The sequence below is a fragment of the Capra hircus genome, chromosome 17, assembly GCF_001704415.2.
Source record: "Capra hircus breed San Clemente chromosome 17, ASM170441v1, whole genome shotgun sequence".
Lineage (NCBI taxonomy): Eukaryota > Metazoa > Chordata > Mammalia > Artiodactyla > Bovidae > Capra > Capra hircus.
Window position 1 is genome coordinate 26,724,207 of NC_030824.1, and position 25,942 is coordinate 26,750,148.

Consider the following 25,942-nt stretch of genomic DNA (forward strand, 5'->3'; position numbering starts at 1 on the left):
ATATCCTGTTTAAAATCACATCAAAAAGAATAAAATGCCTAGGAATAAACATAACTATAGAGGTGAAGACCTGAAGACCTGTGAAGACAGACATTTCTACAAAGATATACAGGTGGCCAACAGGGACATAAAAGGTACTCAACATCACTAATTATTAGAGAAATTCAAGTCAAAACCACAATGAGATATCACCTAACACTGTCAGAATAGTTATCATCAGAAAGTCTACAAATATCAAAGGCTGGAGATGTGGAGAAAAGGGAACTCTTGTACACTGTTGATGAGACTGCAAAATGGTATAGCCACTATGGAAAAACAATATGGAGGTTCCCAAAAAACTAAACACACTACTACCATATGATCCAGCAATCCCACTTTTGGGATCTATCTATCTATACACACAAACCCAAAGGTAACAAAAGCGCTAATCTGAAAAGATATGAGCACCCCAATGTTCACAGCAGCATTATTCACAATAGCCAAGCTACAAAAAAATGAAATTTTGCCATTTGCAACAACATGGAAGAGCTTGGAGGGTATTATGCTTAGTGAAAGAAGTCAGACAGAAAGACAAATACTATGTGTAGTCACGTGTATGAGGAATCTAGAAAATAAAACTAGTGAATACAATAACAAAGAAACAGATTCACAGATAAAAGAGAACTAGTGGTTACTGGTGGGGAGGAAAGGGAAGGGCAAGAGCTGGTATGGGATTAAGAAATGCAAACTACTAGGTATAAAATAGACAAGGAATAAGGATAGGTTTCTGTCACAGGGAATTATAACCATTATCTTGTAATAACTTTTAATGGAGTACAATATGTAAAAATACTGAATCACTATGCTGTAACCTGAAACTAATATGACATTGTAAATCAGCTATACTTCCATTTTTTTAAAAAAGCGGCAAAAGAGCTGGCTCAGGGAATTCCCTGGTTAGGACTTCGTGCTTCCATTGCAGGGGGCTTGACCCTTGATTGGGGAACTAAGATCCTGAAAGCAACAGACTGTGACCAAAAAAAAAAAAGGTTGACTTCAAAGTTTCATCTCAATCCATTATTTCCCCATATTCTTTGCAGCCTATGATACGATCTCATCACACCAACATTCTAGGGAGGCCAGCACGCTGGAGAAACAGGTGCACCACTTGTCGCTAGTTGCAGTGTGCGTGTGTGTGTGCTAAGTCACTTCAGTCGTGTCCAACTCTTAGTGACCCCATGGACTGTAGCCCACCAGGCTCCTCTGTCCATGGAATTCTCCAGGCAAGAATACTGGAGTGGGTTGGCATGCCTTCCTCCAGGGGATCTTCCTGACCCAGGGATCCAACCTGTGTCTCTTCTGTCTCCTGCATTGACAGTCAGGCTCTTTACCTCTAGGGCCACCTGGGAACCCCAGCTGCAGAATAATTAGGAAGAAATCCCCAGGAAAGCAACTGGACAATGTCCATTAAAACTCCAACTCCAGAAATTTATCCTACAGATACATCTGTACTTTATTCCATACATGATGAGAGATTATGCAAAGATTTAAACAGAAGAGCCACACAGATAGCTCTGGAAGTCATTTTGCTAATATTGATGACAAATAGCTAATATGTAACATGTGGAGGGATTCCCAAGTGCCTGGTTCTATCCTAAGCACTCTGTCTGCACTAAATTACTTAAAATTCACAGTAACTCTGCATGAAAGTTTATTGCCATTGCTCACCCCTGCTTCACAGATGGAGATCCTAAATCAGAGAAGCTAAGTGACTTGTTCAAGTTATACAGTCACCAATCAAATGGATGTGAACTGGAGCTGGAGCTTTCAACAGTACGTTTAGAGAAAGAGCAGTTAAATCTATGGTACAGGTTTAAGTACGATCAGCTAGAATTGGGAGAAGGTAAGAAAGGACAGAGCATGGGTCACTGCCGCAGTTACTGGGGCTGGAGGTGAGGGCTCAGACTAGAGAAACAGGATGTCTTGACCACAGATCAGATGCCAGGAGTGGGGTCTGGTGGGATAGTGGGCCTATAGTAATACCTAGATTTCCAGTCTAGATGCCTAGAAAGCGATTCTCCCTGAGGCAGAGAATATGAAAGATGCAAATGGGGATTTAGGAAGAGAGTATCAGAGACACCCACCGCACATCAAGTAGGCATTTTGATTTTCAAGTCTGAGATTCAGAAGACATTCAGAGTGAGAAAAACAGAGCTGGGTGTCAAGGGTATGTATATGAGTGCTTAATCCTTGCCTCAACACCTTGTCTCCAATTCACTGGGCTGTCATGCAGACAGCAGAGTGAGCTTAGACTCAGTAACAGCTGAATGATAGTTACTTCTGTATTTTTCTTTTTAAATATATTTTTATACCACCCTTCCCCCATTCACACACTCCAAGACTTTTTAAACAATCAATGTATTGCATAGCCCCCTCTAGAGCTGCCAAGAAAACAAAGGGGAGGCCAACTGACTACAGGAGCCCACTCAAAGAGAGCCCCTACGGGGAGTCTGAACATTAGGCATAAGGTCAACAGATGTGATAGGGGGCTGGTATGAGAAGTACAGGACAGGCTGAAGCCACACGCAAGGCAAAGTAGGGGTGGGGAGGACTGGGGCAGATGTTATGAACAAATGGAGAGAAATTCCACCTGATCCTGATAATATTCTCTTTTGCATATACCATCCCTGTGTCCTGACTCTAAAGCCATCTTTTAAAAAAATTTACTAGATTGATGAAAAAGTAATTGCAGTCTCTGACAGTGAATTTTAAATCATTATAACTAGCCCCAAACACATCTTTATTAATCGAAATAGGAATCATTACAATCAACACATTTTTTTCCAATGAGAAAAAAAAAAAATCCATGCTTCAAGACTTGACAAACTCTTGGATAGCATTTTCTGCCTCCTGCTGGTGTGGAAGTGCTTTCCCTGCAAAAAGTTGTTGAGATGCTTGAAGAAGTGGTAGTCAGCTGGTAAGAGGTCAGGTGAAAATGACGGATGAGGCAAAACTTTGTAGCCTAATTCGTTCAACTTTTGAAGGGTTGATTGTGTGATGTGTGGCCAGGTATTGTGGAGAATTCGGCCCATTTTGTTGACCAGTGCCAACTCCAGGCGCTGCAGTATCCAGTGCTTCTCATCGATTTGCTGAGCGTACTTCTCAGATGTAAGGGTTTTGCCAAGATTCAGAAAGCTGCGGTGTATCAGTACAGCAGCAAAGCACCAACAGTGACCAAGACCTTTATTTGCTGCAAGTTTGGCCTTGGGAAGTTATCCTTCTCGGAACTTCTTGGCCCAACCACTGAGCCAGCTGTTGTATACAATCCACTTTTTGTTGCATGTCACAATCTGATCAAGAAATGGTTCGTTGTTGTTGAGTAGAATAAAAGCTGACAACACTCCAAAACAACGATTTTTAAAAATTTTCGGTCTGTTCATGCAGTACCCACTTAACAAGCTTTTTCACCTTTCCAATTTGCTTCAAATGCCAAATGACCACAGAATGCTCGATATTGAGTTCTTCGGCAACCTCTCATGTAGCTGTAAGAGGATAAGCTTCAATGATTGCTCTCTGTTGGTCGCTGTCAACTTCTAGCGGCCGGCCACTAAGCGCTTCATCTTCAAGGCTCTTGTCTCCTTTGCAAAACTTCTCGAACCACCACTGCATTGTATGTTCATTGGCAGTTCCTGGGCCAAACGTGTTGATGTTTCAAGTTGTCTCAATGCTTTATGGCCCATTTTGAACTTGAATTAAAAAAAAAAAACTGCTCAAATCTGCTTTTTGCTTAACATCATTTCTGTAGTCTAAAATAAATAAAAAATTAACAGCAAGTAATAAGTCATCAGAAAAAAAAAGCGAGAAACACACATTAAAATGATAACATAACCACATGTATTTAAGAATTATCCCAATATTAAATGGCAAAGTTTAACAATGCAAAACCGCAACTACTTTTACACCAACCTAATATTTTTAATTGGAGAATAATTGCTTTATAATGTTGTAAAGATTTCTGTCATACATCAACATGAATCAGCCATAGGTATACATATATCCCCTCCCCTCTTGAACCTCCCTCCCACCTCCTATCCCTCTAGGTTGTCACAGAGCACTGGGTAGAGCTCCCTACAAAATACAGCAAATTCCCATCTATTTTACATATGGTAATGTATGTTTCAATGCTACTCTCTCAGTTCCTCTCATTCCCTGCTTCCCTGCTGTGTCCACAAGTCTGTTATCTATATCTGTGTCACTACTGTTACCCTGCAAATAGGTTCATCAGTACCATTTTTCTAGATTCCATATATATGTGTTAATATATGATATTTGTTTTTCTCTTTCTGACTTGCAACTTCACTCTGTATAACAGGCTCTAGGTTCATCCACCTCAGTAGATCTGACTCAAATTTGCTCCTTTTTATAGCTAAGCAATATTCCATTGTATATACATATACACACAACACAACTTCTTTATCCATTCATCTGTCGATGGATATCTAGGTTGCTTCCATGTTCTGGCTATTATAAACAGTTAAAGCTATCTTTTTAATATAGGCTAATCTGAAGAGGGGTTTGTCCTTATAACCAAGTAAGCCATGAAGAGAACAATTACATTATATCACTAACTGTGCGACCCTGAGCAAGCTATGTAAACTCTAAGCCTCAGTTTCCTCATCTATAAAACAGATATAATAGCTCTACTTCTTAGCTTAACAAGAATTAGATAAAATATAATGCATGTGTTTGACACTGACAAAGTATCCATAAACGTCAGGGATATGAAGTTATTACTAAGTAAATACAAGCTTATTAGCCTTGCAGAATACACAGTATGCTAGAAAGTCAACTCGAATAAAGACAAACATATATCCTGTTACTGATATTCTTAATTCACAAATATTTGCTTATGTGTGGGAAAGAAACGATAAAGCAGAAAATAATGAGACTAGTTAGCTTCAGGGGAGGGTGGGAAACAGACAGGAAGGCCAGAGGGCAGGGGAGAGGACACTTCTGAATGATTTTATGTTCTGACTTTTAGTAACACAGTCTGTGATTCACATACACAAAAACTACCTAAATAAACAGATAGGGGAGACCTCCAAATGGCATACAAACCAAAACAAATGTGCTCATCAGTATTACAAGTTAGTAACATAATGAAAGGGAGAAGGAATGTAGCCACTGAAAAATAACATGTGATGCTCTCCTCTAAGGATAAAGACAGCAAGGGTACACAGACACTCTAGCTGGAAGGTAGGTTTTCACAGTGGTATAAGTTAGTGACTCTGAAGCTTTTTGTGTGTCCGCTAGGTATCAGCAAATAATTGGATATATTGTGGCTGCTAAGACCCAGGCTCCTCACTGACAGAGAAGGGAGAGGCTACAACAGGCCTCAGAAAATTTCTGTAAAGGGCCGAGAGTAAATTTTGAGGCTCTATGAGCCCAAGAACCTGCAAACACTCAAGAGCCATAGATAAAAGACGGCTGTCTTCCAAAAACAGGTAGGAGTCAGACTTGGCCTGTGGACCATAGTTGCTGACCCTTGGGCTAGAGTTAGAAGTATCTGCAACATGTCCATTCATTTGATAGAAACATAAAGATAGAGATTAAGAAACTGAGGCAGGTCTGTAGACTGTATAACGCTTCCTGACTTTACTACTAGCAGTATGATTACACAAGATCCTAACATTTGGGAATCTAAGTATACAGGGTTTCTTTAACTCTTTATTTTATATTTTAATTATAAACATAAGAAGTTGAAAAATGGTACAGAGGTCTTGTGGACTCACCATGTGGCTTCCCTCAGTGGGACACCTGAAACACTGCATCCAACCCAGGCAACCGACCCTGGCTCTACACCCTAAACTAACCGCACCCTCACCGGGTTCTGCAGTCACTCTCGTGTCTTTGTATGTAACTTTGTGATCGCTTACCATATGATCGTTTATCACACGAATAGCTTCACATAGACATGCTAAATTACTGAACTGTTCCATCACCACAAAGATCTTCCTGCCAACCCTTCACTATCATATCCAACCTCCTCCACTGTCCCCTACACATGAAAACCACTGAGGAGTCCTCCGTTGTTATAATACCTTCACTTCATGTTATATAAATTGAATTATACACTGCAGACCTTTTAAGGTTGGCTTTTTTCACTCAGCATAATGCCCTTGAGATCCATCCGAACTGCTGATGGATCAACAATTTGGCCTCACTGCTGAGCAGCATTCCACAGCATGAAGATGCCAGTTTTATCCTTCAGACACATCTGGGCTGTTCCAGTTTTTGGCAATTACAAATGAAGTTATAAACGTTTGCATAAGCGTTTTCGTGTGAAAATAAGTTTTTGACCCTCTAGCGTAAACTCCCAAGAGTGAAGTACAGGTTCAACTATTTGAGAAACTGGGAGTTTGACTTCAGAATGACTGCACCTTTAAAATTTTTACCAGCAGTAAATTAAAAAAAAAAAATTTCTACCAGCAGTAAATGAGACCCAGTTTCCCAGGGTTTCCACTAGCATTACCAAATGTCATTGGTATTTTTTATTCTAGCCATTCTCATAGGTGTGTAGTGATATCTCATCATAAGTTTAATCTGCAGTTTCATGACTAGCTAGTGATGTTGAACATCTTTTCACATGTGTTGATTTCTTCTGTACCATTTTTGTAATTTTTTGTCTGAAGTGACTTAGAAATATAAGTTAAAAATTTAAAAAGAAATAAATAAGACACTCCAAACTGTAATTTCTTAGCCTCTGGTGGCTCAGACCCTAAAGAATCTGCCTGCAATGCAAGAGACCCAGGTTCCTCGCCTGAGTCAGGAAGATTCCCCTGCAGAAGGGAAGGGCAACCCACTCCAGCATTCTTGCCTGGAGAATCCCATGGACAGAGGAGCCTGGTGGGCTACAGTCCATCAGATTGCAAAGAGACTGACAGCGGCTTTCCCTTCACTTTTCTGACACCACTGGCCCCAACCGCCTTCAGTCTTAGTGTCTGCACAGCCTTTCACTGGGGCGTCGTGTTTTCTGACAGGGTTTTCTGTCACAGGGGATTTTCTGACACAGTGCTGACAGTGTACCTGGACATAGCAGCATGTTATTTACTAAAGACATCACCTGAAACTTCCTGAAAGGGATGAAAGAAGGGAAACAAGAAACCCAACAGGTTGGAGGGCTAGCTGGACCTCGTGTCAACAGGCCTGCATCTCCACATGGCTTCTGCCTCGGACTTGTCATCCTCGCCGAGCGGGACCTTCCTGAGGCCTGCTCCCTCAGCTGCGAAAACTAAGTCATCTGGAAGGACCGCTGCAGCACCGAGAGATCTAGGTAGGGTTATCAGCTGTGCTTTTTGCTAATAAAATTCTATCTCCTTATCAGGGTACTTGAGAAACTGTTGTTTATCCTTCAGGAAGAAACCAAACTTGCGGGCAACGCGGTGAAAGAAAACTGAACGAAGGAGGATCTGGGATGCACGCAGGGTGAACACTGCCTTCTCGGTCAAATCAGGGGGCTCAAACCCACAAAACTGGGCACAGACGTGCTCCCGGGCGTCCAGCTTTGCGGCGCTCTCACCGTCTGCAAGTCAAGGACTCGCGCGTTTCACTTCAAGTCTCTTCCCAGAACATCGACTCAGGCCGGGGAGGGGGATCCAAGCCCGGAGAGGAGAAACTAGTGGGGACCCGAGCCGGGGAGGCGGGTGGGAGAAGACGGGAAGCAGGACCCAGGCCCGGGCAAGGGAGCGGGCCCACCCGCGAACCGGTCTTACCTGGATCGGGGGCTGGGCCCGCAGCCGCGCGGGGCGGCGGGTCGGGTGGACCGCTCTGACCCAGGCCCCGCGGCCGCCTGTCCAACCGCCGCACCAGCCAGCGCACCGCGATCAGCAGCACCGAGGCGCCCAGCAACTCCCAGGCCAGCGCCGCCCACTCAGTCGCCGCCAGCCGCGGCCACAGCATCGCCACAACTCGCCCGGTTGCCGCCGCCGCCGCTGCCGCCGAGGCCCGCTCGCTCGAGGACCCCGCGCGCCAGGCTGCCTGCACCACTGCCTGACGGCGCCGCGCCAGGGGGCAGCCGGGGCGGGGCCGGATCCGCAGCGCGAGACAGGGCGCTTGATCCCGCGCCGGCGCTCGGCGGCTCGACAGGGGAGCGCGGCCGCTACCGCCGCGCCTTCAGACTCCGGGCGCGTGAGGGCGTGGTCGGGCAGTGGCGCGGGCAGCCGGCACGCGGGGTCCTCGGGCAGGCAGACTGCCCCCAGGGGCGGGTCCGAAGACTGGTCCACAGATCCCTGAGGCTCGGGCCTGGAGCCTTGAAAGAGGTTGTCCAGGCGCTGGCAGGTTTCCGAGCGAGTCCCTGGGATCTGGGAGGAGGTTGTGCTGGGGATTCACGCCAGGCCGGGTTCCAGTCGCGGTGGAACCACAAACGAACCGCTCTGGTTTCTCTTTTGCGCTAGGTGGAAACACGGCTGCTTTGCGGCTCAAAGCGACCAAAATCCTACAGGCCAGCTCCTGGTATTTTATGGACATGCTTTCAAACAAGGTTTCTGACATCTTGTGATTCTAGAAGACAAATTTCTCCGTGCACTTTCCAGCTGCATCAAGACTCTGCTACCGAGTTGAAGCTTGCTCGCCTCGTGCAAGGCAGGCCCGATGAGTCCAAGAGAGGAGGTGTAGCGGCAAGGAATAAGAATTTATTTGGAGAGCTGTCTGACTGAGAAGATGGCTGACTAAAGTCTCAAAGTAACCGTCTTATCGGAGTCTGGATGGCATATTTTTTTCATATAGGCAGAGAGAGAGAATGAGGAACTAAAGTCAAAAAGCAGAATCGAGAGGGAGAGGTGGCGAGGAAGTAAAAAGGGCCATCAGTCTTGCAAAACATCTCTGGAAAAGGCCAGTCTTTGGAAGGGATGTGTTAATCTCTTGTATCTTGCAGCCATGCACGGGTGGCCAGGGTCAGATTATCTATGAGCTGAACAAACCCACTTTAACAGGCAGAGGAGCAGGGTCCTTTGAGGTGTGCCATTTATGTATGATTATAATAACAGCAACGAAAAGTAAGTCAAAGAAACAGTTCCAGCATGAAGTCAGAATTGGTTCTTCTCTGCAACAACTCCTCTTAACTTGGCAGCAGACTCATGTCTGCATTTGGCTTGTCTGGCTTATCTGACTTCCTTAACTTTCTTAGCCAGTGTAGGTTACTTTCTCACCATCCTATCCCTGGAGAGACCCACGGCTTCCCAGACACAGATGAACAGCTGTACCTAAGTGACCAGGTGACCCAATTCACTGGATGCAGATGGACAGGCAGGGGAGTGGTCGCTGCAGGCAGAGAGGGGCGGACTATACAGTGGCTTAATCAATTCTAGCGACTGGTGGAAGCATCTGTCTTAATAGTGGTGGGGTCACACAACTATGCTTGTCAAAACTCTCAGGGCATGTACAATAAAAAGGCAAATTTTACTGTAATTTATACATTTACTTTTTAAATAGAAAAAAACCTAAAGAAATAAAATTGACTTCCTTGGTTAAAAAAATCAATTGGACAGCACTAAGAGTCAATTGAGCACAACAATTGAAGAGTCAGTGAATCTGAGAATGGGTGAAGTCCAAATTAAACCCACAATGATACTGCTTTCCACCCACCAGGAATGGTTAAAATTAGAAGACTGACAGTATCAAATGTTGGTGAGGATGTGGGGCTGTTTTAGAATTCTCATACACTGCTGATATGAGTGTAAAATGAATCAACCACTTTGAAAACCACGAAGCAGTTTCTAGTGAAGTTAAATGTACGCTTCCTTGTGGTTCAGCATTGCAGCCCTGGGTGTGAAAAATGAAAGTTTTCAGAATGTTCACAGCAGCTTTATTCAGAATAGCCAAGCGAGAAACACCCAGCTGTTTGGGTAAACCCCAGAAGAAAGGATAAACAAATTTAGAATCGTCATATGATAATCCTGCACAGAGGTTTATTATTAGCTACAAGGTTGCTGAATCAAAACCTTGCTAAGAATGCCACACAAAAACAGTACTGCACAATTCCATTTATAAGAGGCTCAAGCTCAAGGGAAAGCTTCTGGTGATAGAAATCGGACCAAGGGTTTCCTCTGAGTGGGGTGGTGAGCTGTGGCGGACGTGAGGGACTTCCGCTGTGTGAAGCGCTCTGCATCTTACTTGCGTTGATAGGAATACCGGTACACATTTGATTGACATTTGTCAAAACTTACCAAAATATACACCAAAATCTGTGCCTATTGTCTACGTTTAAAAAGGAATAGGGATTTCCCTGGTGGTTCAGTAGTTAAGACTCTGTGCTTCTACTGCAGGGTGCTGGTTTGATCCCTGGTAAGGGAACTAGGATTCCACATGCCACAGGGTGCAGCCAATAAAATAACCATATTTGAAAAGGGATAAAGAGCACCGTGTTAGATGAGATCTTACTTTATATTCTCTTTAATTTCTAAGTACCTGAAGATGGATCTCTATCCCCAGCCTCTCCTCAGACTTGACGTTTCTGAGGCTGTGACTTTGTTCAGTGATGAGAGCTCCAAGCACTGGGTCAGACCGCCCCTGCCTGCCGGGTAACTTTAGGTGAATTCTTTAATTTCCCTGTGTTGTGTTTTTTGTTTTTTTTTTTTTCAGGGATAAAATAGAATGATAATTGCACTGTCTCAGAGATGAGGATTAATCTGTGCCAGGCTCTTGCTACAGTGCAAGACTTTGTAAACGTTAGCTGTTACTACCACTTCTATCATACTTTAAAAATTATTAAAGTTATATATATGGCTTTAAGGGAGGGCTTCCCCAGTGGTAAAGAATCTACCTGCAAGGCAGGAGACACGAGAGCAAGGGTTTGAACCCTGGGTAGGGATGATCCCCTGGAGAAGGAATTGGCAACCCACTCCAGTATTCTTGCCTGAAAAATCCCATGGACAGAAGAGCCAGTCCATGGGATCAAAAAGAGTTGGACATGACTGAGCAACTGAGCATGCACTCAAGCGGTAGCAGTATCAGCCTCCTTTGTGAGGGATTTTGTTATATTAATCATAAACCCCAGTGATTCAGAGCAGAGAGGACTGATTTGAGAGACTGTGTATGGTGATAAGAGGCTGTTGCCAGTATCATCCATTCTCGTAATGACAGAAGTCCCAGCTGGAGCTGGGCACACTGTTGTCCAGCTAAACACACATCCTGTGGCCCAGTGACTAAGTGGAGGCAACAGACAGTGTACACTGCTAGGGAGCAGTACTCTTGGATGAGGGTATGCAATATGCCTTCCTTTTGGTAAATGCAGACAGGAAGTGGGACCTGGAGCAGCTATCCTGGACCACAGGTGGGGCTGGAGGTTAGAAGGCACCAGAAGCTGCCCTTATCAGTTCTGTTTTACTGCTCGGGCTGTTTCATGAAAGAGAAACTTCTCTCACTTAAGCCACTAAATTTCAGGGTCTCATAGCAGCTTTACCAGCCCAACAAGTATCTTAATACCAGGATTTTTTGTGGAATCCAGCTAACAATAGGAATCCTATTATGGCTGGATCCTCTTAACTGCCATCTAATGCAGTCTACGGTCTATTAAACGAGACTGGGATGGTGTGGGGGGTGGTGGTGGTACACGATTCCACTGTTAAGCCAACACTGTATTGGCCACTATTCACCTTTGAGGTAGAAATGAATTTGAGATGTAAATCCCTGTAGGTAGAAGTGGATTTCTACAAAATGAAGAGAAAATTAAGTTTAAGAGACTTGATGGTCTTTTGGGAGAGGAGCTGGTTTAATCTAATTCATGATTGCAGTTTGTCTCCTACTCTGATCCCTACCTCCATTTTTCTTTTTTTAAAAAAGATTTACTTATTTTGTTTTTGGCTGTGCTGGGTGTTTGTTGCTACGTGGACTTTTCTCTAGTTGTGGTGAGGTGAGCAGGGGCCACTCTGTAGTTGCGGTGCTCGGGCTTCTCTTTGCGGTGGCTTCTCTCGTGGGCACGGGCTCTAGGCACTTGGGCTTTAGGAGTTGCAGTGCATGGCCTCAGTGGTTGCAGTTCCTGGGCTCTAAGAGCACAGGCTCAAAAGTTGTGGTGCAAGGACTTAGTTGTTCCATAGCACGTAGGACCTGGACCAGAGATCAAACCTGTGCCTCCTGCATTGGCAAGTGGACTCTTTACCACTGACTCCCCAGGGAAGCCCTCAGGGAAGGTTTTACGAAAGTTGATGCAGGTCTATTTTCTGCTTACCTGTCGCATCACGAGGGGATAGCCTGGTGTGCTGGTCTCCTACATGTGACTGCCCACAACCCTTCCCAGCTCCAGTGACTTCCCAGTGGTCGTGTCCCATCTGCCCAAGTGGGGTGCTTACACCTCATCAGATGCTAGGCATCAGGCTTTTTCCTCCTGCAGAGCTGGTTTTGAATAGCTCTGGGAAGTGTGTGACTGCCCAGCCTGACATGTGGTTACTGATCAAAAGGCAAGGCAGCAGCTGTTCGCTACAAGGGGAATGGGCGAGTTGTCCAAGCAAGGCCCAGGGCACCCTGGCCTGTTGTGGGCACTCGGACTGGCCAGGACAGGCTGGGTCATGTTGCACTAACAGGTCACCCCCAGTCTCCAGGGGCTTGAAAGAACAGGTTCACTGTTGCTGCCACCTGCCACCCATTGTGGGTCATCTGCTGGTACCATCACTCAGGTGTTCAAGCTGACTGGGAGTACCACTCAAGGACGAGGCTGTGACCCTGGGGAAGGATTTGCAGCAGGCAGCCAATGCTGTGCACCGTCTCTCCAGCTCCGGGAGCTGAGCCTGCCACCTTGCTGTGCACGTGTCTAGGGAGGCAGAGGAGGACAGCACTGGTGAGGGCTCTGGAGTCCGTCAAAGCTCCACCAAGAATTGAGAGAGGCCAATCAGGGTCATGTGTATAGAACTTAGTCCTACAGGGCAGCAGGCCACCTGCAGGGCTAGCAAGCATATGTTCCAGGCAGCAGAGCAAGGAGGATGCCTCTGAAGGCCTGGACACCGCCACAGGGCTGGGTCTATAGCTAAGCCAGGTTCCAAGCTGATGCGGAGAAGGAAGGGGGCATGAAGCAGAGACCTGGGCTGTGAAGGAGCTGTGGGCTGGGCCGGACCAGCGAGGAGGAGACCCTGAGGGTTAGGAGGCCAGGGGGACTCCATCACTATAAGTCAGTCAGTCAAGGGAAGGGGCTCTTTTCTGGATGAAGGCGACCCCTTTGGCTTTCAACACACCAGGGCTCGAGTATAGGAAAATCACTTTGAAATGTCTATCAGGTATTTAGAAGTGCACGCTGAAAGCTCACAAACAAAATGAAGGTCCTGTGAGAACTCACGAGCCCAGAAACATTCGTCATGTTCTGACCTGCAGATTATGTGTAAGAACCCAGTGGGTCACTTTCTCCAGCAATTCCCAGACCAGGTGAAAGAAGGCTGAGTTGATGAGAACTTCTAGATGCTTCCACCTCCAGATGCTGCAGTGATTCACATGTTTCCAATTCCAACCTGGCCCAGAAGCATACTGCTTGGGGTAGAGGCTGCTCTGAGCTCCTGGAGGTGCCCATTCCACACGGACAGCCTGGGATGAGAGAAGGGGCCTGGCATAGGAGTGCTGCCCCCGCCTCCCCCCCAATAGGCAGAGAAAAGGATCAGCAACACAGTTTAACACCTCTCCTGTTTCCAGGAAAAAGGCAAGGCCAAAGAAAACTTTTTTTACCAGAAGTTACAACATTCTTTGCTAAGTGAAACAGGCATAAAGGCAAGCAGAATTCCAATAAATGCTGCTTTCTGGTATGGGCCACTGCTGATGGCTAAGAATTCCACCTCATCTAAGGGGAAGGCTTGGAGACTTTTCCAACAGCTATCACGCTTATCCACCACACTCGACACCATGGCATCAGTAATCCTCTCTCTACTCCCCACCTAGTCGGCACGACGACAGAGGAGCCTTCGTGATCTGGAGGACTCAGCACGTGTTTCTGCTGGTACTCCATCCCCCTTGGAGCCAGGAAGCAGCTGCCCATGAATCTTCACTTGGATCACTCCTGTAATACCCACTGTATGACTGTTAGGAGGGTACAGCAGAGAACTATGTGACAAAGGAGATACAGCTTAAAAATACATCCATCAACTCATTTGTTTGGGGCCTGCAAATGTGTAGCAGCTTTACAGAAAAAGGAAAAAGTTAATACTTATGATCACCCCCTTCATGACTACTGATTGTAGAGATGAGAATTTGCATCGCAATGTTTCAGGAAGTTAAGATCACAAAAGGAGGCAGTCAGAGCAGTTTCATTTAGGTCTGGGTGGTACACGGAATGCCTGACCCTAAATTGCTTATAGACACTGAGGCAGAAGCACAATGAAACATGTATCTGTCCCATCACAAAATAAAATTCTGTGATCACTGATTAACTTCTCATTTTCTGTACATTTTTTACCATGCTGGTTATGATAACATTTAACTGAAGAATGAGAACATTTAAGTAAAGAATCTACATCTGGTTTACTCTCATTGATTGAAAAGAAAGTGTGAATGAAAAAGACGGGTGAGACTGGGGAGCCACAAGGCTGAGACTGCCGTGGGCAAGGGATGGTCAGTGGAGGCCGAGGCTGGGCAACACTCCAGACCAGGAAGCATGTGTGTGGTGCATCCGCGGCCTCAGGAGTGGTTTACTCAGAAGTGTCTCCCTTGTGAGACATTTCACAGCCATCTGAAGCTTTGACAGAATAAAATTCTTTTACGTGTTTGAACAGAGTTGGTTAACAACGTGAGGTAACAGTTACTCCCAGAAATGACAAAATATATAGCTGAAAATGAAGCCACCCCCAATGAAATATAAAAATCTTTAACAAAAAATAGTTTATTGCACAAAATTCAAGGAATTCCCAAGCACACTTAAATTTATAAAAAAATCAACATGCTTTTTAAAGTTACAATTTGTTGTGCATGGTGACACCTTTCCCCTGAACAGCCCCAACCTGAGGACTCCCTTTTAATGAGGAAATTTTTAATAGACATGAATAACTTAACACCACCGAGTTTTCTAGATCCTTTAAAACATGACCCTCAAGGATCCTATCGTTAACCTGAGACCACCATACGCTGAGAATCACCTGGCATGGGAGTGAGTGACTTGTTTGAGTAAGGCTCAGAGTGTCTCACACGCCCCTGCACTATGCATGTCATGGGCTCTTGGGGAGGCTCCGGACATTTCTCTCTCAGATCTGCTGGTCCCTTCCACTACTAGCAGTCTTTACATGACATTTAATTTTTGTTAAAAAAATACTCATAGGAATATATGTCCTGATGACTCTGCAGGCCCATGGCTTTAGCAGTATCCTTAAGACCAAGAAAGTCTTTAAACTGAGGAAGAGTTTAATGAGATATCTTCCTAACACAGCCTTCCAAGGGCTGTCTTCTTCAAGGCCCATCTTGGTACCTGGACCCCAGGCCAGAGAATGAACCAGTTTCACATCCTATCAAAAACAATGCCTGTTACACCTCCCGAATAGTAGAACAAAGGCATGTAAATCCGTGGCATCTATGTGATGGGTACCGTGGAAAAATCAATGATAACCACCTCGCAGTAAGTTATTTTTGGAACATAAGAAAATCAAGTCATAACATCGTGAAGTGTCCAAGCTGACACGTCCTCCAATGAGGACACGAGGTACAGGATTAACAACATAGACAAATGCAACGTGATGACGAATGTGTTTCTACAAGTACTCCAGAGTTGACTGTTGATTTCCATGAGCAAATTCCTAATTCCCACTTCTGCCCATGGAAGAAGAATATTTCAAATGCTGGGAGGCAGGAGCGCCAGTAAAGTCTCTCAGAGGGAAAAAAAAGCCTTAACAAACCAAGAGCAGGTGACTTCAGTCCAACTTCCTCCTTCAGGATAATTTGTTAAGGAAGCCTGGACACAAGGGCCCCAGATCGGGAACTGCAGGCCAGTGTGACGGCACAAGGGGCACACACAGGACAAGGCAGGGGGTGGGGGGCAGCCAGAGCACTTGGGCCAGAGGCAGGCCAGGCTGGCCCAGAACTACAGATAAGGCTGGCACAGGAGGTTGGCAGGAGCCCCAAGGAGGTGCTGCTGCTGAAACAGAGGGTGACTCCACAAAGGAAAAGGGGTGAAAAAGAGAGACCGGCTTTCTCTTGATGGACACACTCAAGATTCGCTCATCATTTCCTAAGGAAGAAGATGCACGGTGATTTTCCAGAAGACCTTAGCAAGGAGCGAGAAAGCAGCTACAAAGTGAGGCTAAGTGACTTCTTGGCTCTAAAATTAAAGGATAACGCAGCCAAAATAAATAAGAATGTAAATTACCATTTTTCTTTTCCAATGGTACAAAAACAGTTTGTCAAAAATGATTTCCAACTTAGAAGGAAAAGTAGAATATATTTATGTAAAGAAGGTTCAAGTATAGTTTCCAAGAATAACCCTGTACAAATGATATACGTATTTTAGAAGTTCCAATACTTGCTGGAGAACTTTTTAAAATGCTAAACATCTTTCTGGTTAGTGCTATTTTAACCTTACTGATTAACCTTCTAACAGCATATTGTGAGAGAACGCAAGCAGCTTAAAAACACCACGCTGTTTTCTCCACAAGAGACCCAGGTGATGAGGTGACACGAGCGTGTCTGGCCTGATCAGTAACACCGCAGACTTCATCTTAAGACCAGCCGCCCTGCACGGGGGCCACACAGACCCATTCTCTCTCTCTCTCAACTTGGAACAATAAACATTATTTGACATCATCTTAGCAAACTAGTGACAGAATTTCAAACCTCGAGTCTCAGCCATTCTAGGTGGGACCTCACACACTTGGGGTGTCTGGTTTCCAATAAGGCGTCCCACATGGGAGGCTCTAGAGACCCTCTCGTGCTGACCTGCCCCTTTCAGAAACCTTGCTGCTCTCCAGATGAGAGGGGAAGGCCCTTCTGAAGGCTGTCACACACAGAGGCCGGCAAATCTCTTGATGACCACACAGTGCTGATGGACACTTCCACACAAAGGCGAAGTGGGAGGCCTGGGGAAGGCTTGCTCCCAGGTTGGGAGCCTGCAGGCAGCCCTGCCTTATTCTCCTCACCACCCCTCCTCTCTTCTCCTGAAGCCCCTCCCCACACCTCACGTGTCAGGTCAGCGCCTGCTGACCGTGGTGTCTGTGTGGCATCCTGGTGGTCATCAAGCCTGCCCAGGGGTTGGCTGGGGTGAGCGAGGCCATGCAGGACCAGGGCTCGAACAGGTGGGCGTTGTGCACTCATGACAAGGAAAGACCCTCAAAATAGAGTAAAACTAAAATAACAAAGAACTTCTGTCTAAGAATATTTGGCTTTGGGAGGTAAATAAATTTCTTAAAATATAATTTTCTGACATTCCTAAATTCTACATGTACATTATTTCCTAACAGCAGATTTTCAAAAGGCAATCAATAAAAAGACAATTCGGGTCATTCTTAAATAATATAAGGATATACTTTTAAAGTTTAGATTATGATTTTCAGTATTTATATACATATCCTATGGAGAGATGGCTATTGAAATCAAAATAAAATAAAAACCAAAGGTGCAAATGAAGCCTCACTCCTGCAGGGTAGTAAAACTCTTACTGAATCAGGCAGGAAAGTGAGAAACCGGACTCAGCTGTGCAGCGTCTCTACCAGCAACCGTCCGAGAGCAGCGTCTATGGTCATGCCTAAGATACCTTCTCTACACATATGCTTCAGACACATCCAAAAATGTCTCACTGAGACCTAAATTAGGTTTCTAAGATTTGGTCACTTCGTGGGAAAAGCTGGTTGTGATCTGCAAATGATTATTTCTCAATCCTTGGCTCCTGTTTTGTTATTTTACTCCTTGTAAAGGCAAACGCAAAACTTAAATTTCACCTCTTAGAAAAACATAGAGCACACAGTCAAATAAATAACATCGATGAGAGAACATTCCTCGGGGTAGTTACAAACACTCGGGGTGGGGATGCTCGGCGGTCACTGTTCCAAGTCCTTCTCGCGAGGCCCTGCCCTGACCGTGCCGCTCTGTGTCTCCTCTAGGGTTGGCGTGATCTCCCGGTGGTGAGGGGCTGGCGGGGTCCCCCTGAGTCCATGAGGACAGCGACTCATGCACAGTGACTGCGTGTGCCTCCATCTGGCGCTGCAGGCTGTCCATCTCCTGCCTGGGGAGACAGGGGAGGGAGAGGAAGGGACGCTGTCAAAGGAGAGCCAGGGAGGGCGCCCTGCTCCCCTAGAGACAGCCCATCACCTAGGACTCGGCCCTGACGAGCCTCAACTGGACGGCAGGTGCTCACACTCACAGGACCCATTGAATCTCTCTACTGGGACCAGCAAACTGATTGGGTCACAGAACAAATGGGACTCTGGGCATTTTCCTTCGCTCACAGAGGCCCACAAGCCAGGCAGCTCTGCACATGCTAACTGCTGCTTGGGGAGAATGTGGAGAAGACAGAGCTGAATCTGTCCTGCCTGGCTTCTTCAGGGTCAAAAACGATACCTGCCCACACCCTCCAGACACGGGCCTCCTGATGCTTGGCCACTGTCATTTAGCTCAGGACAGCTCCCACCTTAGAGACAGAGCAAGAGGCATGGGACCCCATGGTCCCCTCCCATCCCCCACCCCCAGAGCTGCTCGGCCTCTGCTGGATGTGGGGTGATGTAACAGGAAAGATTCTTCCAAGTTAAACAAGAAATTTATCTGTAAAGACTAAGCCATGAAGCCCAGTGTGGTTCGTACTTGAGCTGCTGGAGGCAGCTGTTGAGGTTCTTGAGGGGTTCCTTGCTCACGGCAGGAGGGGGCCGCAGCAGTTCCTCCAGCAGCGAGGCCGGGACAGGGCAGTCGGGGATCTTCACTGGTGTCACGGGGCTGGAAGAGCTGGCTTCTCCTTTTGGCTCCTTTCTCTGTTTTTCAAAGCACACGGCTAGTTTCCCACTTGGAGGCCTACCCCCCGACCCCTTCCCCAAGGGTCCCTGCCATCACACGTGCTTCTGGAGGCGCCTCCCCAGCTCCCCAAGGGTCTCTGGGGAGGCAACTCCCACTCCACAGAGCTGGAAGCCTCGGGGGTTCAGGAAATGTCTGCTAAATAGAAAATCTTCTTCCTAACCATGTAACAAATACTATAGTCTTGGCTCTTCAGGCGCATGGACCTGACCAGAGGCCCCCTAATGACAGCTCACAGGTGGGGCTTTCCAGAGAGACCAAGGCCTTGACTCTGAGTTTCCCTGAGAAATTAAGTCAATTTTCTGACTCGTAAGACTCCCCTTCCTTGGACTTCTAACTTTTTCCATAGATAACCAAACCATGCTAAATAAACCTCTGAATCGGAGCGAGTTCTTTGCACCAGCAAAGTATTTACATAGGCTGAGGAGAGAAACAAATTGTGGGTAAACAGATAATCTGAAAGAGCTCATGACAGCAGTTTCAGGGGTTCCTGGGCCCTCGAGCCTATTCTGGCAGCTGTGTGTCCCAGCTGGGCTCACCTAGAAGGCCAGGAACTCTTGTTAACACAAGCAAACCATGCCCTCATTTGGTTTGTAAAGCATATTACAATAAAATGGCATCTGAATTCATAGAAAGAGGCCAATGTTCTGTTAGAAAAAGCACTAAATTAAAAAGATATGGCCGGTGGTCCAGAAAGAATATGCCATCATCATTTCACATGGTTGTTGCCCAACACTGATTAAATGTAACTTTATGACTGAATGGCTGCCGACCATCAGCCAACACGTCTACAACGGCCTGCTGATGGCCCGGGCGGCCTCATACCGTCTTGGCTGCTCCTCGCCGCAGGTCCAGCTTGAGCTGCTGGTTTTGCTGGAGCAGTGTCTTCATGTTGTTCTTCAGTTCTGACACTTTAGCTTGCAGCATAAATTTATCTTTCTGGGTCATAGACAGGTCTTCCCGTACCATCTCCAGCTCAGATTTAATATTCTAAAGAAAGTGGAGTCATAGATTTTCAAACACTGAAAGATCTTAAGCACACTGCACAAATCTTAGTTTGTACGTCACAATTCTAAGGGGCTGGGGCTACTAGCCTGGCTTTGTACACTAAAGCTTTCATGTGACGCTCCCCTCCCAGCAACACTCCTCTCTAGGAGTCTACACTGCAGAGAATCCAGTTACAATTCTGTCCTCAATGTTCCCATCCAAACTTCAGAGCTTCTGCCGAGGAACCAGTAACATTCCCATATCCACATTTGACAATGAACCCAATCCTTGTATAAATTCCAAGGTCAGCTACTAGAATAAGCTTAACTGTTCCCAAGACAGAAGACAAAGCAGTTCTGATGATTACAAGCTGTCCATCCACATATAGGAATCTCAGTCAGAGTCACCCCCCGCCCCCCAACCCCGATCCCATCCTCGAGCAGTCAAGACCATATGTACATAGACTTCTTCTCAGAGAAGCTCATCACACACTGGTGAATTGCACTCTCATATATTGGACTTAATGAAATCTCGTTCCTGGGACAATTGCACAGCTGAGCCCAGGGGCTCTGGTCTCTCTGCTCGGTGTCCCTCAGCTGCCTGACCTGGGCTGCTTTCTGAAACATGAATGATCTGGTGTGAGCACTCAATCCATCAAAAACTCTTGCTGTGCATGTAGCATGCTGCTTGGCATGATACTGGGAAGAGCTGGGGGGGTTGCTGCTGGGGCCCTGACATGACCTGTACCTGTAACGACTGCTGTATTCCATCCAACTCCTGTTTACTCTGGTGCTCGGTCAAGTCCAGCTGCTGTTTCAAGGACTGGATTTCTCTCTCTTTCTGATCCACCTCCCATTTGAGATTTTCCATCTAGAGATGGAAAAACATCACATGATCCAAAGAATTTTAAAATGGCTTTCTTGCATTATAAAATTGCTGTAACTCTATCTCTTTGTATCATTTAATACACTTAGGAAAAAAAAAATCCCTTTCCAAGAAGACAGGGAATGAAGTGAATGTGTCAAGCAGAGTCTTGTTCTGTAAGCCCTGTTAACTGGGGAGGGAAAGCTGCCCAGTGAGTCACCTCTTGGTTTCCTATGGGTTCTTTGCTCAGCTGCTCATCCAGCTGCTTCTGCAGCAGCTGGAGCTGGGTCCGGGCCTCTGCCAGCTCCGCCTGGAATTCTGCTATTTCCTGTGAGTGCTTCCCCTCCTGGATCCTAGCACAAAAAATGAGAAGGAATAAAATTACAGCGTTCTTCCAATGACCTTCCCACTCAAAAACGCTTTCAGTTGACTGTTAGATGTCCTGGGTAACATTCATAAGGACAAAACTCACGTACCGCACTCCCTGGATGGGGACTGTTCTAGGAGCTGTGAATGCACTTGCTCAACTAATGCTCACAACCCCTGGGAGGGCTTCTCCATGAGTGCCCAATCATAGATTACAATGGGAGGGAAAGTGTCGCAGAGTTCAATGCATGTGCACTGCCCAACACGTGTGCTTACACACGTTTGAGCCGAGACCCCCCAGTGGGAGCCCACAGTGAGCATCAGTGGTGGGCACAGCCCCCAGGACTCTCTGTCCTCACAGAAGGACCAGCAAGGCACAAAGTGGGAGCACATAGCATCAAGGTCAAAGTTTCAGTGTTAAGCTGCAAGCATTCTGAGATAGCAATTGGATGCATTTTTCCTCCTTAGATCTGCCTCCAGAGATCTGCCCAGCAATTTGCTAGAACACAGGGGACCCTGGTGTGTCGAAGGTGCTAACTGGAGATGAGATGGTGGTGGCACCCACTGCTACTTACTGGAGCCCGTCGGCCTCTGCCTGTAGCCTCTGGACCTCCTGCTCCTTGGCCTGCAGCTCCTTCTTCACCTCGCTCAGCTCTAAGGTGGCAGCCTTAAAGTGGCGGCGGTTGTGACCCGCTTCTGCCTTGGCTGCAGCAACCTAAAACAAAAAACATTAGCACTGTCAAGGACAGAGGCAGAACCTCGCAGCACGTGTGGAGGCAGCTGCCCCAACCCCCATCTCCTAGCTGCTCCTGCAGGCCTTCCTTCCACAGCTTTTCAAGGTGCCTGTCAAGGATGAAAGTACTGAACACACACTTGGCCTGAAAGCATGCAACGTGGCAGCAGCACCTGCTGAGCGAACCGTTATGTTCAACCTTCTTGGCCTCAGTGGTTCTTACAGTCATTCTCAAGTGTATCTGCATATTTCTTGTTACCTTTGTTCATAATTTATGCATTGAGGAAGAATCCACCTTTCCATCAGACCGTCTAAGTGTAATAATGCTACTGCTCATTTTCCTTTAAGGATGTAACTAGCTTTTTCATGGTTAACAACATTTTATCTCAAAGTTTTTGAGAAGATAAGCAAATTCTCAGAATATAACAACATTTTTCATTTGATTTTTCCAATATTTTAGTTTTCTTGTCTAACTACACTAGCAAGTACTTCATGTAAAAGAAGTTTAATAAAAATATTTATAGTATATGACAAATGAATATAGAAAGAACTCATATATTCCTGGAAAAACTCCAATAGAGGGTGTTAGCAGTGGCTGTCACTAGGTAGAGATTCAAGATATTTTAATCTCCACATGCACTAAAAATTGTTGCTAGTATGTACTATTTTTACAATTAGGACCATCAGACCAAATGTACTTGGAAAAATAGGCATCATTTACAATTACTGCCCTTAAAAAAAGAAATCAAATATACATCATCCCCTCAGCATTTCCAGTTAAAAATTGCCTAGTTACAACTTCTTTAAGGTGAGAATAAAACTATTAAGTGATACCTGAGTACAAATCAAAAGACAGGAAGGTGGGGGACAGAAAAGCAGGGAGTATTGCTGACTCAGTTTAGAACCATCAGATATGCAGCAACTGCAAGCAAGGATTAAATATGGCAAACAAGGCACATGTGGGTCAAGAAGAAGCTAATAATTGATCATGTAACAATATTCTTAATATATCTTAAAACTAGTACTACTTTAAAAGAATCTCTGGGGACTTCCTTGGCAGTCCAGTGGTTAAGACCCTGTGCTTCCAATGCAGGGGACACGGTTCAGATCCCTAGCTGGGGAACTAGATTCCACATGCTGTGCAGTGCAGCCAAAAAATATTTTTAAAAAATAATAAAAACTAAATAAAAGAATGTCTTACTGTCTCACTCATGAAATAAAAAAAAAAATTTCCTTCTATCTCTAGTGCATTATCATGAAGAAATGCAAAAGTAAGTGGCAAAACCCAGGTGACATGCACCTACACACGCAGGAGTGTGCCCACAACAAACGTGTTCTGCCGTCTGCTCTGGAAGGCACTGGGGACAAGAGGGCAAACTAGCCACAGACCTTGTCCCAGGATGCTGATGTTCTCATGAGGAAAGAGCTACACAGAAACCACAGATGATGCATCATGATGGTAAAACTTTAAGTCTACAGCCTGAGGTCCACTCCACTTGTGGGGTGGCCAGGGCAGGCCTCTCTGTGGGATGAGCCACTGATGATGAGTTCACTGATGCACTAGTGAACATCTGAGCGTGGAAGGCAGCAGCCAGGAAAACTGCTCTAGATGTCGAGAATGGCACGGGTCTCCAGAACCACTGTTCTTGGGTGCTTCTTTAACACAAATGGGGTCATCATATACTGTTCTTCAGTTTGCTTTTCAGCTCCACACTACATGCAGGGTCTCTTTCCCCAGCAAAGACACAGCTGTGGAGCTCTGTGCACACATCTTAGATCCGCATGACTGCTCCTTAGTTTAATCTAAGCCCTTTCTTCCACTGACAAGTACGGAGACTCCCTCCAGGCTCTGTCACCAACCCCATGACGACACCCTGTCCTTGGACCCATCAGCAAAGGTATTCACAGAGAAGTTCCTGGAAGGGAACTGATGTGTCAAGGGTACTAATGCTGAGTTTTTAGATATTTACAAGTTACATTCCAAAAGGCTCTGTGAGATTGCAGTCTGATACCAGCTGGAAGCCACACACCTGCTCCTCGAGGCCGTGCACCATCACCTTTTCCTTCTGTAGTGCGGCCTGCAAGGCCTGGACAAGCTGCTTCATCTGGCGGTCCTCTTCTTCCTTGCGCTGCAAAACTGCCTGCACCTACAGCACAATCCAAGAGGGGTAAGGAAGGAAGGACATCAAATTTCCAAAGCCTGAAGAGCCCTGGGAGAAAGCACAGGCCACTGTGATCAGGGTCATGTGAGGGAATCAAGCATCACGTGGGAACAAGACATCATGACATGTTATCAACAAAGGTACAAGCCAGGAAAGTGTGAGATTTCTACTTCTGGAGAACATTGTTCTCAAAACTGAAATCTCAGATCACGTGAGCACAATCATATGATCATATTCAAACATAGGGTTAGGAGCCCAAAAGATGCATATAAATCAGGGGTTATCAATGCAGTTGTCTTCATGGCGAGGAAGGTAACTCAGATGGTGGGAACTAGCACATAGGAAAATCTGGAAGCTCTTTAAAGTCCGGATTATTCAAGGCGGGGGCTGGGCTGGGCTGGGCTGGTAGAAAACCCAGAGGGGCTGCAGAGCTGAGGAACTGACAGCGGGGTCTGTAGGGTGACATCCACCAGAGTTCGAACCTCAGTGCTGAATCACAGGAGGCCCTCAGGTCGGAGCTAGGAAAGGGTCTCCTCTGCACCCCCAGGGAACCTTAGGGACTGAGTCTAGTTCCTTTACAGCTCAGCTTCCCTGCTCCACCCCCACCTCAGGACAGGCAGAGGGGCTGAGGCTTCAGCAGATCCTCTAGGCCTCCGTCTCCATGCCTCTACTCTGCAGGCATCTGTGATGAAGCACAGACGATGCAGTCAAGGCCCTCAGAGTCTGCCTGGCCTGCAACAGGTTTCCTCCTGCTTCCGGCAAATGAGTTCCAATACCTGAAGGTTCAGCTGAACTAGGTCTGCTTCCCTCTTGGCTAATGCCGTCTCTAAGATGCTGTTGTGCTCTCTCAAGGCTGCATTGGACTGCCCGAGGCCCGTGAGCTTCCCTCTCTCGTGCTCCAGTTCCAAAGCTAGCTTCTTATTGGTCTCCTCAAGGCGCTTTATCTTCCTCCTAAAGCCTCTGGACTCTTGAAGCTGAAACAAATCAAAATCACCGGTTTTTGGAGCCACTGTACTCCAGGCACCGAATGAATAATACCACAACACAACAACACACAGCTGAGCACCGGATGCAGCAGACCCTCGCTCCACAGCTGGCAAGGCTGCTGTGGCCACGCCTGCTTCTCTCCTAGACCCACAGCCGACAGCCAGTCCTCTCCTGCGGACTGTGGGCTTCTGGAGAAGCACATCCAGGTTGGAGCCCAGGCGGGCCTAGAGCTGCGTGTGACAGAGATGACCATGAAATGTGCACGCAGCCTGCAGCTCCCGACAGCCACCTTGGGACCCTGTGCAGAAGCCAGGGGACATCACCATGCTGCAGCACGTGGCACCACCTGAAGCCACAGCTGTCTCTGAGCCTGAGGGTTATGTGGAGATCTTCCGGGCTGGGTTTCTTATTTGCCACACTGGAGTGAGAGCAGGCACAGCAGGCCTCACTGAATTGCATGAAGGGTGTCCAGCAGTGCAGGTGGTCAGACCCAGGGGAGTGGATGGACAACCCCCAAAAGCACAGAGTGGAGGCCAAGCACTCAGACTCGGCTGCACCCCGACCCTGCACATGGGGCAGTGCTCATCCCTGGGCAGTGGGACGGCAGGGTTTGGCCTACCTCGTCCTCCAGCTCCAGCACCTTCTCCCGCTGCTCCTCCAGCTCCTGGCCGGTCAGAGAGATGACCTCCTGCAGCTCCCTCTCCAGCATCATCTTGCTGTGGCTGACAGCCTGCAGCTCCGCCTCCAGCACCTGGACCCGCTCCTGACGGCCGGGATGGAAGGTGCGTTTGGTTAGGGTCTCACCAAAGCCCCCCACGTCAGCATGAGGCTGCCACTGACGGCAGCCCACTGACGGCATGAAGCTGCCAGCCACATGTGACAGCCTTCCCTCTCCTTCAATGAGACACAATGAAGT

General features: G+C 46.7%; 2 protein-coding genes across 6 annotated transcripts in view; both read right to left on the reverse strand.

Annotated features, from left to right (window-relative positions):
* ANKLE2 (ankyrin repeat and LEM domain containing 2) overlaps window positions 1-7,980 on the reverse strand; it is a 24,095-nt gene extending 16,115 nt beyond the window's left edge. Inside the window, exon 1 of the mRNA XM_018061451.1 lies at window positions 7,752-7,980. Within this exon, the coding sequence (XP_017916940.1) occupies window positions 7,752-7,938 (187 nt within the window). The 5' untranslated portion in view covers window positions 7,939-7,980. The remainder of the gene's footprint in view (window positions 1-7,751) is intronic.
* GOLGA3 (golgin A3) overlaps window positions 14,807-25,942 on the reverse strand; it is a 46,463-nt gene continuing 35,327 nt past the window's right edge. For all 5 annotated transcript variants that reach the window (XM_013970577.2, XM_013970576.2, XM_013970574.2 and 2 more), the window contains exons 16-24: window positions 25,646-25,789; window positions 24,816-25,013; window positions 23,908-24,024; window positions 21,720-21,859; window positions 20,999-21,131; window positions 20,662-20,784; window positions 19,753-19,917; window positions 18,724-18,887; window positions 14,807-18,148 (exon numbers count right to left, since the gene is read on the reverse strand). In XM_013970577.2, coding sequence (XP_013826031.2) covers window positions 17,932-18,148; window positions 18,724-18,887; window positions 19,753-19,917; window positions 20,662-20,784; window positions 20,999-21,131; window positions 21,720-21,859; window positions 23,908-24,024; window positions 24,816-25,013; window positions 25,646-25,789 — 1,401 coding nt within the window. In that variant the 3' untranslated portion in view covers window positions 14,807-17,931. The remainder of the gene's footprint in view (window positions 18,149-18,723; window positions 18,888-19,752; window positions 19,918-20,661; window positions 20,785-20,998; window positions 21,132-21,719; window positions 21,860-23,907; window positions 24,025-24,815; window positions 25,014-25,645; window positions 25,790-25,942) is intronic.